The sequence below is a fragment of the Brachypodium distachyon genome, chromosome 3 (genome assembly GCF_000005505.3).
Source record: "Brachypodium distachyon strain Bd21 chromosome 3, Brachypodium_distachyon_v3.0, whole genome shotgun sequence".
In the NCBI taxonomy this organism is placed as follows: domain Eukaryota; kingdom Viridiplantae; phylum Streptophyta; class Magnoliopsida; order Poales; family Poaceae; genus Brachypodium; species Brachypodium distachyon.
Genome location: NC_016133.3, coordinates 32,213,774 through 32,229,966, shown reverse-complemented (window position 1 = coordinate 32,229,966; position 16,193 = coordinate 32,213,774). Strand labels below are relative to the sequence as shown.

The 16,193-nt window shown below is 47.9% G+C and overlaps 1 protein-coding gene across 1 annotated transcript; it reads left to right on the top strand.

Moving 5' to 3' along the window:
* The first annotated feature begins 7,187 nt into the window (after positions 1–7,187).
* On the top strand, positions 7,188–15,719 carry LOC100821946 (chaperone protein dnaJ 13). The gene is made up of 13 exons (XM_003574120.4): positions 7,188–7,579; positions 8,469–8,755; positions 10,570–10,767; positions 10,855–10,969; positions 11,575–11,661; positions 12,347–12,435; positions 12,561–12,645; positions 13,061–13,114; positions 13,277–13,357; positions 13,499–13,576; positions 13,983–14,222; positions 15,094–15,201; positions 15,306–15,719. The coding sequence occupies exons 1-13, from the start codon at positions 7,436–7,438 to the stop codon at positions 15,360–15,362; spliced, it is 1,623 nt and encodes a 540-aa protein (XP_003574168.1). The 5' UTR covers positions 7,188–7,435; the 3' UTR covers positions 15,363–15,719.
* The last annotated feature ends 474 nt before the right edge of the window (positions 15,720–16,193 follow it).

The window sequence follows — 16,193 nt, the reverse complement described above, 5'->3', positions numbered from 1 at the left end:
GACCTTACCTTCATCGAGGAGATTCGATGCCGGGCTGCCGTGCGAACTATAGGCTACCAGCAGGGACTCCGTCGTTATCACGACAGGAGAGTTCGTCCCTCGGGGCTCGAGGTTGGAGACCTCATCCTGCGCCAGATACAAGGAACGAAGGCCGTGAACAAGTTGACTCCAATCTAGGAAGGCCCTTTCCGGGTAGTGCAGGTGATCAGACTGGGGGCTATCCGGCTGGAAACCGAAGAAGGCTTGCTGGTGCCCAATAGTTCGAACATTGAGCACCTGCGGAAGTTCTACCCGTGAAACGGTGGCGCCTTACCCATGGGTGACGCTGCAGCAGTGTGCCTCTTTAAGCTAGTGTAGCCGGGCAAGGCCCGATTGTAATCCGCTAGCACAAAGTTGAATAAAAATAAGTGTTGCTTCAATGAATATTGTGCTTTGCTGTTTATGAGTGCTTCTATCTCCTACTCTAGGTGCACAAAATTGTCTCCTCATCCTTGGCTGTGAGCAGGGGGCTGCTGGAACCCCGAAAATCAAGCTCGTTGCCGGGACGTCTCTGAACGAGGCCTAACAGTTGCCGGACCCGTCCGCAACGTGCTACGTGCCAGCAAGGCACCATGGGAATATGAAGATGCTCACACCCAAGTCTGAGGTCGACTCTTCTGTGCTCGGGGGCTGGGAGGCAAGAGGTTATCCAGTTGGAACTGTTTTTCGTGCATTTAGAAATTTTTTGCTATGCACCTTGGGCACTGCAGGAATCTGACACACAGGGTAAAGATGGGGCGAAGGCACACTGTGGTGCTCGTCGGGTGGTCATGGGTGTAGACGCCTTGTGAGTAAGTTGTACATATATGGCAATTACTTCGGGGCTTGATGCAGGAAACTGAGACAAGTCCAGTGCCTCCACGCGGCGGCGGGTGATCCCGCGCGTGTAGAGGCAAGGGCAGCGCTTCGGCTATTTAAACAGACCGAGGCAAGTGCAACGCCAGCAACGGGCAAGAAAGCAAGAGATGCCGCAGAGAGGCGATGGTGGTGCATCCCTCTGCGCTTGTCGCTGAGGGTGTTCCCACCATTGCGGCCCTGCCACATGGCGATGCAGCGGGCGAGGGGCGTCGCGAAGACGCTGTGGGGGTGCATGCCTCCGCGCATGCCGCTGGAGGGTGCACTGCCACAGCGTCCTTGCCACGGCTCTCAACAAGGTGCTACAAGACCAAAGAGAGTGGAAAGCTAAGTACTTTGTTTTGGGTCCTTAGCTCTTCCTTTAGTCACGCTGGTTTGCTAAGGTAAGCTCGGTCCCCATGTTGCCGGAGTGTAGGAAGGACGTTGAGGGGTGAGGATGCCCCCCGCATGTGGCTCGCGGGTCCGTCCCGGAGACGTGCGCGCTGGGGTAGTTAACCCGCAGACAGAGTGACTAGCCGCTGCTGTTTGGTCCTAGGTCAGCACCGCGGGTCCATCCCGGGTCCCTAGTCTGGCCAAGCATGTAGTTGGCGAGTCCCCGGATACGCAAGGCTAAAATGCGAGAAGGACAGAGCCCCTCCCCGGCAAACTAGTTTTAGATAAAGAAGCAAGTAAAAGTAGCATTGGATATAATGAAACTTCAGCAAACGAGTTGACAAGTAACACTTGTGATGACAAGAGAAAGCTAACACAAAAAGTTCTAAGGCACCATGCACCAATTGCAGGAAAAAACAACAAACAATCATGCAGGAGGTGCTCCCGGGGCGGCTGCGTCGGTGTCAGGTGCATCCTCGGCATCGGGAGCTTCTCCGGCAACCTCCTCTTTAGCGGCTTCGGCTTCATCGACCTTGCCCTGCATCCGCGCCACCATCTCGTCCACAATGCCCTGCACCGCTTCCCGGCGGGTCTTGGCCTCTTCCTCGTCCGACCAGGCGTCGAAGACCGACTCGAACGGGAAGTCGGGGTGGGCGGAGTGGACCCAGGTGAGAATTTTCCCGGCGACCTGCTCGGCTGCAACGCCAACTTGCCGGTCCCCGAAGGCTGTAACGCAGTTCTGCAGGCCGCTCAGCCGGCCGACAAAGTCTGCGAAGAAAGAGGTGAAGCTGCCCATGTACGCCCCGTCGAAGGAAGCCACCGGGATGTCGAACCCCTGCAGCGCCTCCACCACCGAGTCCGCCAGCTTCTTCAGCCTGGCCACCTCCTCTGTCCTGTGGGCCCGCAGCTTTGTGCACGTACCGCAAGCCTCCTGGGCCTGCAGCTTGTGTTCGCGGCACTCGGACTTCAGCCTGCCGATCTCGGACGTCGAGATCGCCCTGAAGGGACGAGCTGGCATCTTGGGCGGCCTTGAGCTGCCCCGCAAGCTCGTGCTCTCGGGAGCGAGCCTGGTCCTGCAACTCCTTCTCCCGGCGCGCCGAGGCTTCGGCTGCTGTTGCAGCCGCCATCTCCAGCTCTCCAACCTCGCGGCGGAGGCGCTGGATCTCGAGGGAGTAGTAGAACAGTAAGTCCGTCTTCTCCCGGAGACACCCCTGGAATGAGTCCAGAGCCGCCTGGTGCTCCTACTCGCTCTTGGCGTGCGTGGCCTTCACCAGTCCGAGCTCCCGCTGGTGCTCTTGCTGGAGATCCCATAGCCGCTGGAGGACTTCTGCCTCTGGCACCCCTTGCACGGCAGGCGTCGCCCCGACTTGCTGCGCCAGCTGGAGCTTCCCCCGGAGCCGCTGCAGCTCGGTGCGCTGCTCCTCCGCCTCCCGTCACGCTGCGCGCAGTTCCGCTACCACGCGGGCGTGGTGTTGTTGCACGTCGTTGAAGAAATCGACGAACATCCGCTGCTGCTGCTAGATGTTGTCGATCACTTGGTGTCCCTGTTGGAACACGCTGGGGTCGAAAGTAACCGACCCCATGACCGCCCGACGAGCTCCCTTGCTCCCGGGCAGAAGGCGGCTCCGGCGGAGGAGGAGGACCCCGCCGCAACCGTTTGTGATCCCGAGGGTGCGTCGGGATTTGACGACGCGCCCACGGCCTGGCCAAGCCCTGCTGCTCCTTGCCCGTCCAAAGGGGCGGGCTGGGGGGCTCGGGGGCTTCTCCAAAGCACCGCCGCCTGCTCCGGCTGGCAGAGGCTGCTCCGTGTCACCTGCCACAGATGGCGCCCCCTGTGTGGCATCACCTGCGGCAGCAGTCGCGGCCCCGGCAGGCGCCGGTGCCGAGTGCTAAAGGGCTCCAACGGAGGCAACCTCCGCCGGAGCATCGTCGTCGACCTCGCCGGTGAGGTCGATTACCTGCACCTCGGTGGACGCGGGCGCAGCCGGAGCAATTTCGGCAACTGCACGAAGAGCACCTGCGTCAAGTATGGGAGATGGCGCAGATGGGTAAAAGAAGTATTGGAACTCGCACGTACCTGTCGCTGGGCCGGTGCCCTGCAAGCTTGAATCGGGGACCGTCGAGTCCCTAGCGGCGGCTGCCGCCGCCACAACATCCGCGTCAGCGGCATCGTGGTCACCATTGCCTGATGCGGGCGGGGCTTCTTGGTCGGGGTTGCCGGCGACGTGCTGGTCTGCCCCCTCTTCCTCGAAGAACTGGGAAATGTAAAACAAAATTAGTCAGACATGTAAAAATTCATGAAATCTAAAGTGTTCAAAACAACAATGAACTCACCCCGCCGGTCTGAGCTTGAGCACCCTTTCCGCCAGGATGCTCCTCGCCGGAGGGCCGCTTCATGCGGGGGAACTGGCGGAGCCGTCAGGGTAGTCGGAGCGGCCGCTGCAGCCACATCACTGCCGCCGGAGGCCATAGCCCCCCCGTCGGCATGAGGCTCCTGAGGCCGTGGGCTGGCCTCCTGCCTGCTCGCCCACTCCGCCGCAGACTGCCTCACCAGGGGGACGTCGTCTTCCTCGTCGTCCTCCTCCGGCGCGACCCCGCTGGCTGCCGGGGGAGCGTCGTCGTCGTCGTTGAGGTCTCCTCTGACGCCCAGCGAGGAGTCGTCGGAGTCCGAGTCCTCTGGCCTGGCGGAGGCCTAGCCTTGGCCCCCCCTCCCCAAGTCGGCAAGCGGCTCCTTGCCCCTGCGGGGCGCGGGGGGCGGGGGCAGGGGGGGGGGGGGGAGGGCTGCGCCGAGGGGTCCTGCACAATCCCCCACTCATCGCAGAGTGGGAGATCCCGAGCTCCCGGGTTCGGGATACCGGCGTGGAGCGGGTGCGCTCCTAGCGGCGTCAGCCGGTAATCTTCGTCCTCGCCGGTGATGCCCTTCACCCAGAATTGCACCTCCTCCGGCAGGAGGTCTGTGCGCTGCAGCCGGGTCCGGTGTACATCCACGCCGGATGTGAGCGCTGCTGTAGGGGAGCCACGCGCCTCCTGATGAAGTGGCGCGCCACATCCGTGTCCGTGAGCCTAGCCTCACGGAGCGCCTTGATCTTGGCACAGATTGGGGCCAGCTCCTCGTCCTTCTGGTCGCTGAACGTCCAGTCGTCAGAGCCCTTCGGAGGCCCGAGGGGCTCCTCGTGGAACTCCTGGAGCTCGTCGGTCCGCACCCAGCACCAGTCGCGGTGCCACTCATGCTCAATCTTCTTCTTCCCAAGCCGGATGAACTCCGACTTTATCCTGTCGCGGAACCGGAACACCACTCCCGAGGACAGAGGAGCCTTCCCTCCACCCTCGGGTAGTAGTAGTGGCGAAATAGAGCCTCTGATGGCATCACCCCCACGAACGCTTCAGAGAGGTGTTGGAAGCCAGCCAATGTGAAAAACGACGTGGGGTGAATCTGCGCCATGATGAGCCCGTAGGTCTCCATGATGGCGGAAAGGAAAAAAGAGTGCGGCGACACGAACCCAGCTAGGATGAATCTTCCGAAGACCCGGAAGTACTGCGGGTCGCTCGCTGCGCCGACGGGAAGAACCCGCGTCGGCCCGTACTCGTTGTGCTTGGTGGCGAGCGCCAAGACCAGCTTGTCAACTCCCTCGCCGTTGTAACCGGGGGGGGGGGGGGCAAGAAGGCGAACTTAGTCCGCATTTCCTCATCCTTCCGGGCTCAGTCTGACAACTCCTTCTTGGTAACCTTCTCGCGCTTCTCCCCTTTGCTGGTGCTCCCCTTGGGACGGTTTTGGCCCTTGGAAGACATCGGCGGAGGTGGGGAGGTGATTTGGTTGGAGTTGGGGCGCGGAGAGCTTGGGGGGGGGGGGGCAATGGCAGGAGCAAGAGGCAATGGGGGGTGCCCGCCGCCAGCTTTGGGTATTTATCGGGGCTGGCGGATTTCAACGGACACCCCCACGATCGGCAATAAAGTGCCCTAAAGAATCAGGGATTAAGAGGGGGCTGCGCGACGTGGCCTTAACTCTCTGGTGATTAAGGGGGATAAGGCACGAGATCATGCGCCTGACAGTTTCGCTCGGAAGAGTGGAGCTGTAAATGCGGCCCACAAGGCCGGGTGCCAGGGGGACTCCCCTTAGGACCCACGCGTCGGATAGGGCTTAGCCCGGAAACCGACCAAAGATAGCACTTGTTGGGAGCTTCAAGGCTGCCGGCCCACGCCCGGGGGCTACTGTCGTACAAGTGGCCCACGGGGTGTCACTGATACGAGACGCGTGGGTCGCCAGTGATGAAGCCCCGTCAGGAAGGCCTCCCGGGAAGCCATGGGCCCGGGAAGACTGCCTCAAAGAGACGGTCCTTGGTGAAGGCGAAACTAAGGGCCAGAATAGAAGAAGCTCCCGGGAACCCCGGTCCCGGGAAGTGGAAGAAACGCCTCCCGGCAACTAGCAGGTGTGCTAGCCAGGAAGGGGCACCCCAGCAACCCACGCCCGGGGATGTAGGCGGGGCCCGCAGAACAGTGAAGACATGACAAGACGGCGGGCGCAGTGCATTTAATGCACCAACAGGAGTCTTATCAGTAGGCCTAGTCTTACTTAGCAAGGTTAGGGCGACTACTCTACGAACCATTTTTTCTACCCTGTACAGTGGACCGGGCGCTGCATGGCGTCTAGCATGGATCAGCGGGAGTGTATTTCATGTGGTTGTGACACGCGTCTAGGAGACGTGTCACGTTGCATGCATTGGCAGCTGTGGTATCCCCTTGTCTATAAAAGGAGTACCGATGCCACCGGTCAAAGGGTTCCAATCGGTCTTAGTTCTAACCCTAGTTAGAGCCATCGCCAAGTAGCTCCCCGGGAACTCCCGGGACACCTTGTAAGCCACATACATAATCTTGAATATAACAAAAAGCAGGACGTAGGGTGTTACACCTCCGGGGGGCCCGAACCTGGGTAAATTCACGTGTCCACACTTCGTGTCTATCGTCACGCCGGCGATCGCCGGAGCGATCGCCTCGCCCTCCACCGAACCAAAAAGGGGGTGCTCGGCATCCCCGGTGCCGGAGACCCGTGCTCCGACAAATGTGATTGTTTCAATTTGCATTATTTGCAAAATTTGCTATGGGAGAGCCATTTGGCGGGGTGGCTGGGAACCGACTCAATCGCAAACAGAAAATCTAACCGGCACCCCCTCATACGGACGAAAAAACTGCCTTGTCGGATGCCGTATGGGGGGCGCGAGTGAGAATGCTCTTTGTGCCTAAACAAAATTTAGGATCGACGGGAGTAACTTTTAAGTAAACAAATTGTAAGTCTCACCGCACCTTAGGGCCTAGGGGTTATTTGAGGAGGAAAAGAAACAATTTTCTTTTTGAGTCGGAAAAGAACTGATTCCAGCCATCCATTGAAGGGGGGATGGTCGAATCCTTCTCGGTTTCCTCCGTGAATACGAACTCTAAAAATCTGTATAATTGTTTTAGTCCAAAATTACATGGGCCTAGGGCAAAAATAGTGGTGGTGAAAACCTCCCTCCAATCCATAATAAGTGTCGCTTATTTTGTACTATGTTAACACTTGTACTTAGTACTTCATTTATTCCAAAATACATCTCATATAGATTTGTGCACTTGTACCAACTCAGCTCTCGTTTATAGTGCCTGACCACTCATATTGGGTTAATAATAAATAGATGTGATTTTGTAATATGAGATTATTTTGAATCGGAATACAAAATAAGCGACACTTATTATGAATCAGAGGACAAGTTCTGGGTCCAAAATCCAATGGATCAAGGTCTAGTTTCACCTTTTGTCTTAATACAAAAAATGGTTCTCGTCGCTGATCCGGCCAAAATCGGTGATGACTGATCGGCACAATGGCATCCAGCCATCCACCTCGGCCTCATACGAGATGCCTGGTCTCAAAAAAAAAAAATGTACTGTATACGAGATGCCTGTTTCTTATGGAGCGGCGATTTCCAGATTTCCCTCATTTATTAAACGTCTACGCAAGAAAACACACCCGTAATTCTTCAACCCCCGCTGCCTTGCGGCGGAAGAAGTGAAAATCACCAGATAGAAGAAGGACAAATCACCAAAAACCCTGCGTCCAATCCCCCAGACCTCCCGTCCGTTCCACCCCACCGCCTTGCCGAGCAAGCAGATACCGCCGCCGCCGTCCACACCGTACGTCGTGATGGCGCCAGTGCCGAATCCGGAGGAGGGGAGGGAGCTCTACGCGCTGCTGCACCTGTCGCCGGAATCCTCCGACGAGGAAATCCGCAGGGCGTACCGCCAGTACGCGCAAATCTACCACCCTGACAAGTACCAGGACCCTCAGGTATCCCCCTTCCTTTCACCCACTCTCTGTACGCTGCAGCTGCGATTCAGTCGGCTAGAACTGATTGCGCACTGGCTAGTGATAGCTTAGGATTGCTACGCTCGGAGTTTTACTGGTGCTGTTATGGCGTTAGTGGTGTGGTGCGACAAATTGGTGTCATGATTTGGTCGTTCTGAAGTGGTTAAGCAGTTGGTTTCACGGGTTTCATCCAGTACTGTGTTCTGTTCGTATTGGGCTTCGGTACAGGCACTCCTTTTGATACGCCAGTAGATGGTATTGATTTCCCTTTCCGTTGAGAGATGGTGAAAGGGAAGAGTTGGGCAATTTCGATGCTAACTAATGTAGTAGGGATTCACTTCTTTGTATATCAAATCGATTACCACTGGGGAGAATTTAGGGGAATGATAAGAGTCAACCGCGGGCAGATTTTGTCAGGGTGGATGCAACCTATATTTTGTGCTGGTCATTCCGCAGAAGGGATTGTGCTTTTTTTTTCTGCAAAAAGCTTTGTAAGTTTGATGGTGCTATGGTAGATTGGAGAAATACCAATTTGTCATGCACATTGCGCTGTGTATGTTGGCATGTTAGTTTTTTAAACCGACCTGAAACTTATCCCGTAAAAAGTTGTACCATGTACTAAATTCCAGACACTTATTATGAATCGGAGGGAGTGGCATTCTTTGGTGATTTTAGCTTGTCAGAATGGAAATTAGAGAGAGAGAACCATTCGTTATCTGATTTTTCATACAATTTTGTGAAGATTGTTAACATTAGATTCTTTCACTCGTGCTACCTGTATTTTCTTGAACAACTCATCTCCTGCAACTTACATTTCTCAATTCTTCCAAGCTGACTAGATTCTTCTTTGCTGTGTTCTTTGCTTGTCTAGATGAAGGATGTAGCCACTGAAAACTTTCAACGAATACGTGATGCTTATGAGATACTATCAGATGAGAACAAAAGACAGATCTATGATATCTATGGTATGGAAGGTTTAAATTCTGGCCTGGAACTTGGTCCCAAGCTAAATAAACCTGAGGAAATCAAAGAAGAGCTAGAACGGCTGCGACGCCGTAAAGAGGAAGCGAAAATTTTCATCCATTCTTGGTCCATTGGGTCAATCATCGCTAATATGTCACTGCCACAATATTTAGATGGCGATGGCATCATGAGAGGGTACATAGTTTTCTCCATTCTAGTATATGTCTATACTCTCTCATTCATCGTACGTGCTGGGTGGTTTTTAACGCAATTTAGAAGCCACTTTCTGTGTAGTTATTGTTTATACCATATTGCAATCTGTATACACCTTCAGCAGGCAGCAGTTCTGACCTTTTTTTTATATAAAAAGATTATATAGATTGAGAGAGTTTTCTGTGCTGAAATTTAGTACTCCCTTTTGATTTGTTTCCTGCAATTATAAGTGGTTAGAGACCTAGTGCAGTTCAATTAACATACATAAGAGAAATTTCTGCATAGGATGATTTAACATACATAGTATTCGCACACCTGTTTCACACAATTAGGGACTATGTAGCGCTACGGGGAGTATGCAATACTCGTACGTAGTAGGAAGTATATAGGTAATATGTAGTATGTCAAACATTCTATGTATATACTATTTTTTAGGTTGTATGTGCAGTTCTTTAACATGCTCTATTATATGTATAAATATGAAGTTATTTAATAAACATATTAAATACAAAGGATGAACTCCCACGTCTAATATACTCCCACATGGTAGTATATATTCTACTTTATCATTTTTCATGTACTCATATACTATTTCTAAGATACTTCAAAGCGAACTACTAGAAAAATTGCAAGTTGGTCCGTTGTTTTTAATATATTTTATTTATATACACCTTCATATTTGTGTATATAGTATGTTAAAAAACTTAATATGATACCTCAAAAAAAGTACTCCCTCCGTTCCATAATTCTTGTCGAAATATTACATGTATCTAGACGCTTTTTAGGAATAGATACATCCATTGGGCAATTTGAGACAAGAATTATGAAACGGAGGGACTATATAGACTATGTTCTACATACTATATACTTCATATTGCATACTACATACGCCCTGTTGCGCTACACACTCTAATTTATGTGAAACGAACTTGGGAGGGACTACATCTGGTATTACTGGAAAAGTATATACATATATAAACTCTTTCTGTCATAGATATTGTTCTTAAGTACTTCTTAGACAGTGGCGGAGCTCAATTTTTGTTTAGGGTGGGGCGACTAAAAAAAATTAGGTTCAATACAATGGATGTAACATGCCAACACACAAATATATAATTTATCAAACGAGCAAAAGAAATTGATTCATAAGGTCTTAAATGTCTCAAATTTGCATAAAAGAACACTACATACCTGCAACATTTTTCAAAATAAGACGATGCTACTACAAAATTGCACCTTATGTTAGGCTTGAAAGGTTCAAAACGAACAAGATAGGAAGCGTCCTGTGCTGTCCTCGCCAGCTCTGCTCCTGACGTCCTGCTCTGATCTGCCGGCGCCGCACCGCCTGAAGGCTGCTGCTCCTGGCAAGCAGAGGCGCCTGGCCGAAACTTTGATCTCATGAGCAACCTAGGTTTGGCCTGGCTGTACTGGGGAATTGCCGAATTGGAAATTTGGGTGTTCTGAATCGTACGTGCAGGAAAGACTAAGAGTTGGGGACTTCTGGCGCTGGCTGGGCGTCGCACAAGCGCTCAGCGAGACCGAAGTGCGTCTGTGCAGTTGGAGTTAGCGTAGAATACGACCTGTTGGGCTGCAGATCCGATCGATGGGCTTTTTTCCAGGCATTTTTCTTTTCTGTTAACAATACTATGTGAACATGCACCTATTTCTTAGGGTGGTCCATGCCCCACCCAGCCACCCTGCTAGCTCCGCCTGTGTTCTTAGATGATAAATTAACTTTAGTACTCCCCATAATCTTCAGCAATACTATGTATTCATTATTTATTTTTGAAAATGGCTAGAATGGGAATGTCTAGCCAAGTTCAGCTGCCGATATCGAAGCAAAACACTGTTACTGTTGGTGGAAATTTGGTTGTCGATGGTACAAAGGGAACCAGTGCAGCAAGCGCTGTGCTGCGGCACGAGTTGTCTCCAGCGTCGTCGATAGAGTTTATGGCAACAGCTGGACTACGTTCCCTTATTGGAGTACATACATCTCGGTGAGATTTTTCCTTTTCTTTGCTTTCCTTCCATTTCTAGTTCCTTGCATGTTGCAGATCATAATTCTTTGATCTTGTCTGCTTCAGTCAGATTTCGCCAAATTCATCAGCAACTTCCGGGCTTGCTCTCTCATTGAGAGATGGATCTGTCAACCTGTCAAATGCCTGGACTCGCCAGTTATCTGAAGATACTGTTGGAAATGTATGGCACCTCCACCTTGTAATTGATGCCCTTTTCATGTGTCTGACATGCTTTATTTGCCATATTTGATTAACATAAGCAAGTAAATTGACACTTTATATGCAAGGGAGCATCTTATAATTCCAATATTTTATATTTTTTACTTCCAACGTGAAGCCCCTTTTATAATCTGTTGTGGGAAAATAGCCTTGGCAACAGGAAAAAGTTGTTTAGCCAGATAGTAAAATAGGGTTTTTAGGCAAGCAGGATTATCATAACCTAGGATGTATGTCTTATGTGATCTCACTTCCAATTCACGTCTAGAAAGGAGGGGTCAACTGAACCTTGCTGGATAAATTGCAACAGGGGTGCAGGTTACATTTAGTAGTTTCCAAATTCCATACAAATCCAAAGTGTGTCCCACTTTACTGGTTTATGCTCGAGCGGGGCATCTTAGCATAGTTACCCCTGTTATCTTTATGTATATGTAGTATGCACGTGATTATACTGTTCTGTTACTGATACCATGAATTGATTGTTGATCTGCTTCAGTTTTTTATTTATTGTATTCATAAGCCGATGCTGATTGTTTGCCTGTTTGTGACTATTTCCCCCCTGATCTCTAGATAGAACTTAACCTTGGTACTGAATCAAGTATATCTGTCGGATGGCAAAAGAAGAATGAGAAAAGGTCTGCAGTGGGAGAAGTAAAGGTAGTTCTCATTATGAAAGTAATTGAGCCCAAATTCTAATTTAGAAAACTAAATTGTCTATAAGTTTGGAACTAACAACATTAATTTGGAAATGTATAGTTATCATTCCATGTTGGTGCCACTATTTATTTTAGTTCTACGTAGTGTCATACTGTCATAGTATTGTTTTGTTCCCAAGAATCTACTTCTTTTATTTTATTTTTTTGAATAGCTCCGCATTGTGTTTTATTTGAGACACTTCAAGAAGTTTTAGTTACTGCAGATGCTACTTCAAAAGCTCCCCGTTGTGCTCTGAAGCTAGCTCTAGTTAGTATAGGAGCAGGGAAAAAACCTGCAGTTAAAAACTTAAAATTGACTTTAGTGTCATATAATATAATTAATTTAGTACTCGCAGATGGAAGCCTATCAATATTCCTACTCTGATTCAAGTATTCAAGAAAACATTTAGTGTACTCGGAACAAGAAAAATGTAGTGTCAAGCTAGCCTTTCTGGTAAATTGTAGATTTGTGGTAATTGTACTTTAATATGTCTTGCCTCTAGTTAAAGGGCAATAGTCTGCATATCTAAATTTATTTGTATGGTTGAACTGTGCTGCCTTCACGAACTTAGAGCATGCAACAATCAGATACTTGTTCTTTTGAAGGCTTTATCCTTTATTATTAACTATACTCCCTTCTCCCCCAGCTTGGTGCTAATTATTTTGGTGCATCTGCTCATTATACCCATCATTTCTCCTCCAAGTCCCATGGTCGTGTTGCTGGTAGAGTTGGAAGGTATATACTGTTTTGATTCACTTATATCTGATATGTACCTTCCTTGTTTGCATTTAAAAAAGAAAATAACCAATTGTATGAGTTGGTAAATTCTCTTTCTTCTCTCTTGAACAATTTATTTGCAGCACGGCCCTTGATTTTGAAATTGGAGGAGGAAGGCAGATATCCGAATTCAGTACTGTGAGGATGCTCTATAATATAGGAATTCAGGTGAATATGCTTGTTTCTAACTTCTAAGGTCCTATTTGCTGGATGTGCTCCCAATTCGCCTCTTTAATTCTTTTTTGCTTCTGCAATATTACCAAGTCTGATACATACTTTTTTGGCCGATTTGAAAATAATAATACTAAACCATATCTACTACTGATTCATACCTATGCTAATTAGTCATGGACAATGAAGCAAACAACTCCTGCACGCTCACTATTTGCCAATGCGAAAATTTGAACATGCATTGTTATTAGGCAATGGCAATTGATATTTTGATACATGCAACGATCATGTATTTCCAATTCCCTTTCATCTCATGTAATCTTTAGTAGAGAACTTTGCTGTTTGATGCGTTTGACAGCTAGTTTTCTTATTATTCGTTTTGTGTTCTGAGATTGCTTCATTTCTGTTGCAGGGTGTCTCTTGGAGATTTGAGTTAAAGCGTGCTGGGAAAAAGTTAGTTATCCCAGTAAGTTAAAACCTTCTTGTCTTCTTCTATTATCTGTTTATCTAATGGTATAAACATGCTCACTGCGTAAATATTACAAAACTACAGGTCAATTTTATTTGCTTGTGGTCCATGCAACAATAAATATTTCGGATTTCACTGACTTTTTCATTAACTGTGCAGGTCTTGCTTTCAACTGACTTCAATGCATTATTTGTCACTGGTGCATTTGCTATTCCTTCAACACTATATTTTCTGCTTCAGGTTCTAATATTCCTGACTTCTGTTCTTACCGCGTGGCAGAGATGTGTGGTAGATTTATGCAGATAAGGCAGAAATCCCACATCTGTTACCTTCTCTGCATCTGTTCACTAAAGTAAACCTGTGGTTCCTATGCTTTGACAGACATATGTGGTGAAGCCTTACTATCTAAAGCGAGAAAAGCAGAAGACACTTGAAAAGATGGATAGCTTGTCAACACAGGTAAATCACCACTTATGTCTTCTTATTTGCCATCTTATGTACTTCATAACATAAAGAGCTTGTCTTATGCTTTTGTGTTTGCATCTTTACATATAATATTGTTTTGGAATGATCAACCGATTATAACATGCTAGTTCAATTTGTCAAGTATGTACATGATGTATATTGGAGGAAGATACATGCGTGTGATTGGCCATTACTGTTACTTGAATTTACTATCCATGGAAGATACATCTTGTGGTTTCTCAGTTTCCCGTTTTTGCTGCATTTTGTTTTCAGATATCTATTGTTGTATTCCTTGACTGCATCATTGATTGTGTTTTTCTTGTAAATGTTTCATATATTTTTCATTATATAAAATCATCTAGTAATACTTATAGTAAATGAACATGTCTATCCTATACAGCTAACAGAAGCTAGACAGGCAGCCAAAAAAGCTCAAAGGTTACTGGAACCTGTCTCCAATCGCAAGAAGAATAAACAGCTGGAGAATGATGGTTTGGTCATTACAAAAGCTTTGTATGGCAATCCTAGAAAAATCAAAGAGAGCAGTGAACTGAGTGAGATAAACGATGATGTGGCTTCGCAAGTATTTGATGTTACGATCCCACTGAACTTCCTTGTGACCGAGGCAGGTCAGCTCAAGGTATGTCCCAGTCATATTGTTGATGAGTTTAAGTCGATTATGTAAAATATAAACCCAGCAGTTGACAAGAACTGTGATATTTCATACAGTAGCTGTTTGCAGCATATTTGTACTTTCCTAGTTAGAGTTTCTGTTGGGAAAAAGCCAATGCCAATGATGTGGTGTGGTATTTGACTTTTTGTGTATTGCAACTCACAAATGCAAGCTTTCGTACAATCATCAATATATTTAAAAAATTAACTGTGTATTTCAAATTTATCTCTCCTAGAAACAAATCCCTACGTTTTACCAGCTACAGTTCATCTTTGGGCCGTAGAGGCTGGAGGAAGAGGGTTTAAGAAAGTTGTCATCGGTTTGTTAGTGTTATGTGATAGTAGTGATACCACTTGGGGAAGAAAACCCGAGGAACTTAAATAGCTTGCAAATATCCATTTTACATTCATATGTTTTGTCTCCAGATTCATGTGCATAAATGTAAGGAAACCCTAAGTCGGTGTCCATATTATATGTGCAACTGATCGTCTTTCAGATACCTGTATTATTTCATGTGGGTGTCAGAACTAGCCAGCTTAATTCCCTCTTACATTAAATGAATGATAAAAGGAATCTCTACTGCACGACCTATCAGATACTAACAGTTGATATGGGCCCCAGAACAAGTCAATTTCAAATCACTGTACATCAACATATGTGGTTATGAATTTCATGCATACTACTGTTGCTCCTGTACCTGGCTGTATTTCAATCTATTCTGCATCTGCAGATTGGCAGTAATCCGTTGCACTCTTTGTTAAGATTAACTAGGTTAGACCATTCGGCAGAAGCATTTGCGGGATTATCCCACTGATTGTTTTCTGCTTGCCACCTGCAGCTTCATGAGGGGATAAAGAAGTCCGGAATAATGGGCTTCTATGATCCTTGCCCTGGAGATCCGAAGCTACTGCTTGTCGAATACACATTTCATGGTCAGCAATACAAGGTAGTGGATTATTTAGCATTTCTATTGCATATAGCTAAGTTTGTAGCCTTTTTTTAGGACTGTCGAGGTATACCTTTGTCAATAACAAAATCATTACATTGCAGGCCACAGCAGATGATTACAGTGCGCTGTTGATACCACAAGAAATTCATCAAATTTGACCTGACACTGACCCAAAGTAGTATTCAAACAACTTTTCAGTTGCATGTAATCACTGTAGTTTTTTTCGTGTGCTGGTGTATTCTTTCTTTTCTTAGGCATAATTTCTTTATGTGGCCCATTTTGTTTACAAGCCTGGGTTTGTGCCACTAGGTAGTGATACGTGGCCCATGTCCCGACAGTAGCTGAAGTCAATAAAAGGTTTACTACATCAGCGCTCCGTCTCCACTCCACTAGGTACAAGTATATCCTGAACTAGCTAAATGCACTGCATTGTTGCGGAATCAAAATTATGTATGCATGAGTTGTTTAGATGCTTGTGCTTTGGATTTGTGCCAAATATTCACTCCTTCCACTTATGTAAGGCCTCGTCTGGAAATCTCCAATACCAAGACAAAGAGTCGTATCTTGAAGAGGTCTTTGCCGATAGATTCGGAACTCAAGAGCCTCGGTTAGTGTATATTTGGAATAGTAGTGTCTGAGCCCGAAACTCAAACACCGGGAATGCCGAGCACCCCTTTTTTTTGTTTCGGTAGTTGGTGAGGGAGTTCCCTGACGAACGCCGGCATGGTTCACAAACATGAAGTGTGGCACATGAGATTTTACCCAGGTTCAGGCCGCTTGGAAGCGTGATACCCTACGTCCAACTTATTGTATTGCTCCGAGTGTTTGTTTTACAGATTGCCGAGAACTCTTTCTTTGCTCCTGGGCTTGCTAGTTAATAGAGTGGCTTAACTGCTAAAAAGTCAACCCTTTTCTACTGTGGTCTTGATGCTCCTTTTATAGCTGATACCACAATGGCCTGGTCAAACGGCTGACACCCGTGCGGGATA

Bases quoted from the DNA above. Each gene is read 5' to 3' on its own strand.
- LOC100821946 (XM_003574120.4), top strand. From the start codon at position 7,436: ATGGCGCCAGTGCCGAATCCGGAGGAGGGGAGGGAGCTCTACGCGCTG. The intron at 10,970-11,574 runs GTATGGCACCTC...CCTGATCTCTAG, and splicing joins CTGAAGATACTGTTGGAAAT to ATAGAACTTAACCTTGGTAC. The intron at 14,223-15,093 runs GTATGTCCCAGT...TGCCACCTGCAG, and splicing joins CCGAGGCAGGTCAGCTCAAG to CTTCATGAGGGGATAAAGAA.